The 5,000-nt window shown below is 32.9% G+C and overlaps 1 protein-coding gene across 1 annotated transcript in view; it reads right to left on the minus strand.

Annotated features, from left to right (window-relative positions):
• The window catches only part of LOC125044262 (exosome complex component RRP4-like), a 4,641-nt gene extending 304 nt beyond the window's left edge, over positions 1-4,337 (minus strand). The window contains exons 1-6 of the mRNA XM_047640840.1: positions 4,068-4,337; positions 3,418-3,527; positions 2,232-2,359; positions 1,540-1,674; positions 1,141-1,314; positions 441-572 (exon numbers count right to left, since the gene is read on the minus strand). Of these exons, the coding sequence (XP_047496796.1) occupies positions 441-572; positions 1,141-1,314; positions 1,540-1,674; positions 2,232-2,359; positions 3,418-3,527; positions 4,068-4,189 (801 nt within the window). The 5' untranslated portion in view covers positions 4,190-4,337. The remainder of the gene's footprint in view (positions 1-440; positions 573-1,140; positions 1,315-1,539; positions 1,675-2,231; positions 2,360-3,417; positions 3,528-4,067) is intronic.
• Positions 4,338-5,000: the final 663 nt, after the last annotated feature.

The raw sequence follows: 5,000 nt of genomic DNA on the forward strand, positions 1-5,000 counted from the left end.
AAATCTGTGCATAATAACTTAAACATTACTGTACCACAAGCTAATGGAATGAATGTACATTAATGATGATACTCCATTATTATACTATGTAATGAAATTACCCATTATGAAATATTAGACTACTAAACATGCATATTTTTGAAAATGTGTACATCTGAAATGCCCCAGACAGCATGCAAGTCAGTGGTTCACAATCTTTCTCTACTTAATGACCTGTTTCTCATACCACCTAAGAAATCATAATGAAGATAAGAAAAGAAAAAAAAAAAAAGCAGCCATCTGTATAAGCTCTATTAATTTAAGTTATGCCTTCATCGTAAAGTCTTGATATAAGTTTTGATAATTAGCCATATATTTCTATCAGGGCTTTGTGACCCATTGGTTGCAAACCACTTGTCAAATTTATCATCAACCTTTGCTGGAAGTATGGTAGGACTTACCTCATATTCCTGTTCAATAGATATATCAAATGCAGAGGTTACACTTGTTGGGGATATCATGATAGAATGTATTGCTAAGAGCTTGATGCAGTTCCGAAGACGTCCAATTGTTTTACGAATATCAACTGGGACCTGTTTGGAATTCCTATGAGCTTAGTATATCAAAAGTGCATCTCACTTTTATTATTATAAATCTAAGCTTAGCAGATTTCTTGAAATTATTTCATTATGTCAGTTACTTAAGGAAATCTATGTAAATCATAGATTAGAGAAAGAGAATATATGGTAAATATTAGTTTTTATCATTTTACATATTTCATAGAATCATTAGTTTGATTTTTCCTACTAATGCACATATCAATAAGGGGATCAATATAAATATCAAATATTACTGAAAGATATCTAAAAATGAACACTAATTCAGCCAAACTGAAACTGACAGAGGTTCTTCATATTCTGTAATTACTATTTCTGGAACATGAGATCCCTTACTAAATTAATTCAAATGAAAAAATACAATGTGCATTTTTGTCTGACGGAAAAGCAATATTTCAATAATTTCACAAGATTAGTTTTCACTGGCTTCTTAAAATAGGAAACAAATCTGGAATTTCAAATCTAAAGATTATTTCTAATATTCTACACAATATACATGTACTATGTAACTATTAATAAGCACAATTAATCATGTAGATTATACCTCTTCAAAGTTGACAGTGTAAGTTGATGCTTGTTCTTGTGGTACTGTTGGAGTAATGTACACATATCCATTTGCTCCAAACACAACTCGGGCACCACAAGGGAGATCATGCATTCTCTGCTTGTCTTGGACAATAAGTGATGGTGATACAGCTAGGAGTGTTCCTTGCGATAGCTAGAGGAAGAAAATGTATCTTAGATCAAATAACCAATCCAATATCATAAAATGAATAGTAAAACAAAATCATTGCAGTCACTTTAATAATATTATGGAAACTAATTCCCAAAATATCTTTAAATACAAATAAGTCTTTAATTCTTCCATTAACAAAGTAAAGAGAAAAATATTGTTATACTTATCTATGAATGAAACTAATGATATGAGATCTCATCACAATACCTTTCCATATTTGATGCTACGAGCAGCCAATCTTAACAGTCCATCATCACTAATCTTTTGAACTTCAACACAGACAAGGTCTCCTTCCCGTAGTAATCCTCTCATGCCACGTTCATCCTCCAAATTACTACGACGCTAAAAAAGGGAAAAACAATTAGATGTACACACGGCTAACAGAAGTTGGAAACTTTTTCATCATCTTAGAAACCTAGCTAGCTTAATAATTCTTTAATCCAATGAATCCAGGCAAGGAGTAGCTGATGGAAACATTTTGTCAAGGGCACATTTTGCCAAGTGTCAAGTGAGTGCTATTTAAGTGCACAAAGTACTTGGAATGAGACCAACTCAGCAGGCTTTGTTTGTAAGCTGCTATGAGATTTCCATTGGTCTACAAGGGCAAGGTTTACCAGCTATCAACCATGCCTGGGCCATATCCAGGGAATGGGTTATGTCCATGTACAGAAACTTATTCCTGTCTGCTATTACCCACGGTATAGGGTGTGTTTCAGAAAATTTAATAACATAGAAATATGAAAAATAACAGGAATAACATAAAGCAACTCATTGTTACTATACTGAAGTTTCATAGAACATGATTCAGTTACAAATAGTTTGAGACATGATACCACCTTCAGTTAATTTGTAAATATGTATCATGCACAGTAAAAGTAAACTACCAAGAAACTTCATACTTGCTCTCCTCCTGGTAACTGAATATTTGACAGTCGAAGCTCAGCATCCAGCCTGGAATTTACGTCTACTTTCCATCTGTTAGTCTGAACCTGTGTGATACGTCCAACAATAGTGTCACCAACAGCACCTGGAACCAAATATTAATGAGCATTGATAAAAAAATTAAAAGAATCAAAGAGCTGTACACTACCTGCAGTTCAAACATTTTCTGACATCATAGATGAGATACAGAATTCAAAATGCTGGACTTCTGAATGAACTGTAGAGTAACATATAAGAAGAATCATCAAATTGTGCAAAGTAATGGCAACAATCCATAATTTGAAGAATATAGCTGAATTAAAGAAGCTCAGTCTCAAAAAATATTTCAGATTCACTCTATCAAACCTAACAAATTATTTAGATCAGACAATTGTATTACAGAATAATAGAAAAATTAAATGATACACCTATGACACAGTAGAAATATTTTAAAACATCCACATCCACATGACATTAAAAAAATAAAAAAAAAATCATTAATTCATTCATTCATAAAAAAAATATATATAAAATAAAATAAAATATCCCCATCTTAATAATGAACCCTCAAACAAGTCACACTTTAACTGTTGATATTCATGTCAGCTTACACACTGTGGAATGGTATGTTACAATACTTTTGTTCCAAAATCTGACATTAAAATTACAAGCAATTTATTAAACCAAGCTAAGAACAAAGATTCAAATATTTTATTTCAATAAAGACAAGTATTAATGACATCATCTGAAACCTATTGTGCATCACCACTGATAAATATAAAAATCTCCAACAATATCACATAGCAGAATAATCATATCATTTACAATATAGACTACAGAGATTGGACAAACAAATGACAATTATACAAATAAACATATAGCAGAAAAAAAGAGGCTCGCAAAAACATTTTCTAGAATCTACAAGGCAAACATCTAATGCAGTATAACGAAAAACAGCCATTGTAATTATATAACAAAGATGGATTTTTAAGGAATCAATAGAATACAACAATGAAACATAATGCAAATAATCATGTCAAAGAAATAGAAAAATATATAATACTACATAATAGTCAGCTGATTTTAAAAATACTTTACAAAATTAAAACTAGACTTCGTTTAGATTAACAGAATTAAGAGAGAAATGCTTATTATATCACTTACCTTGATACACTTGCCGCAGGGGGGTGACAGTGATGAGACGATTAACTCGGGTTACATATCCTGCAACTGATGCAACCTGAACTCCTTCTTCCATGTAAGTGCCATGACCCCTAAACAAGCAAAATGGAGATATTAATTAACTTTAACCCTGTAATCTGACTGCCTACATCTCAAAACAGAAGAAGTTAGTTATTTAGAAACTGGCAGGTTAATCTGGCTAATCTTGCAATTTCAAAATGTTATAATCTGGTGATCCAGGGAAAATAGGGATCAAACACATCAAGTATTGGAATTTTAAACTCCAAGCCAAAATATGAATGGATAGACTTTAGAAGGAATTAATTACAACTGCAAACATCAACTAAATCTCACTTCTTACTTCTTCTTTGACTTGCATTATAACTTATTCTAGTTGAAGGAAACATTACCTTCATATCTAAATAACTAGATTGTAGTTTGGTGTATCAAGACACATCAAAGTTACAGAGCTACTTGTAAAACCCTTTACTGATATAAGAAATAATGGGTATAGCATACAGCTTTATGGTACATGGTAAACTTTGCCTGTACCGGATAGAAAAACAGAAAGGGAAAAACTACACTCACTGATATATGAAATAATCTCTCTCTCTCTCTCCCTAAAAACTTACCTCATAAAACTTGTATCCTGATAAATAACTTCACCCGGAGTGACAAGCCTTGGCTTCGCAGAGCCTTGAACATGAACCATATTCTGGACTCGAGGGAGTTCACATGCAAGCTGGATCTCCATGCTTTCCGTTTATTCGCAGAAGCAATTTCTACCTAAATAGAAGCGCCGTATATCAAAACCGTGTAACAGAATCAACAACTGTATGCATACAGGGAGCTGTTCACATGGAACCGCTTCCACATGGATCTTGTTTGTTTACATTCGCGAGCGCTTCGTTCACATACGCTGGTGAAAATAGATATATATTTTTTTTTTAATTATTAATATCACGGCAAAACAAACAGACAAAAACAGTGCGGTGATATATTCTATAAAAAAGGAATCAAATGTATGCAGAACTGCACAGCGTTACTTATTACATCTCGTACAGTTCTAAACAAATAATTTTTATATTCATTCAGATACGCTAACCAAGGAAAAAAGAAAGGCGCAAATCGCACAGACATTCGTACACAAACATACAAATCTCTCTCTCTCTCTCTTTTTATATGATATTATGCAGGGAAGTTTTGGACACGGTGTGTCTCGTAGTGAATATTGCATTATAGTGAATTTCGTACATAAATTAGTGAATATCATTGGCATTTGATGCACTTCACATATGACCGTCCACTTGCGTTTTCTAAATGTTTTATTATTTAGAGTTTTCATCTATATCATAAACAACAATATGTTCATGTTAACGCACTACAGATAACAAAACCTCTACTAAGTGTAATTTCGGGCAATGGGTCTGAGAAAATCTGTGGACGCGCAAGCCTTCTATCTTATACTACCGCTCCATCAAAATATTGTCTCGCTGCACGGCTATTTATTTCACTTGATTCTCATTTCCTACAAACGGCTATATCATAATGACAGAAAGTGGGTC

The sequence above is a fragment of the Penaeus chinensis genome, chromosome 35, assembly GCF_019202785.1.
Source record: "Penaeus chinensis breed Huanghai No. 1 chromosome 35, ASM1920278v2, whole genome shotgun sequence".
Classification (NCBI taxonomy): Eukaryota; Metazoa; Arthropoda; class Malacostraca; order Decapoda; family Penaeidae; genus Penaeus; species Penaeus chinensis.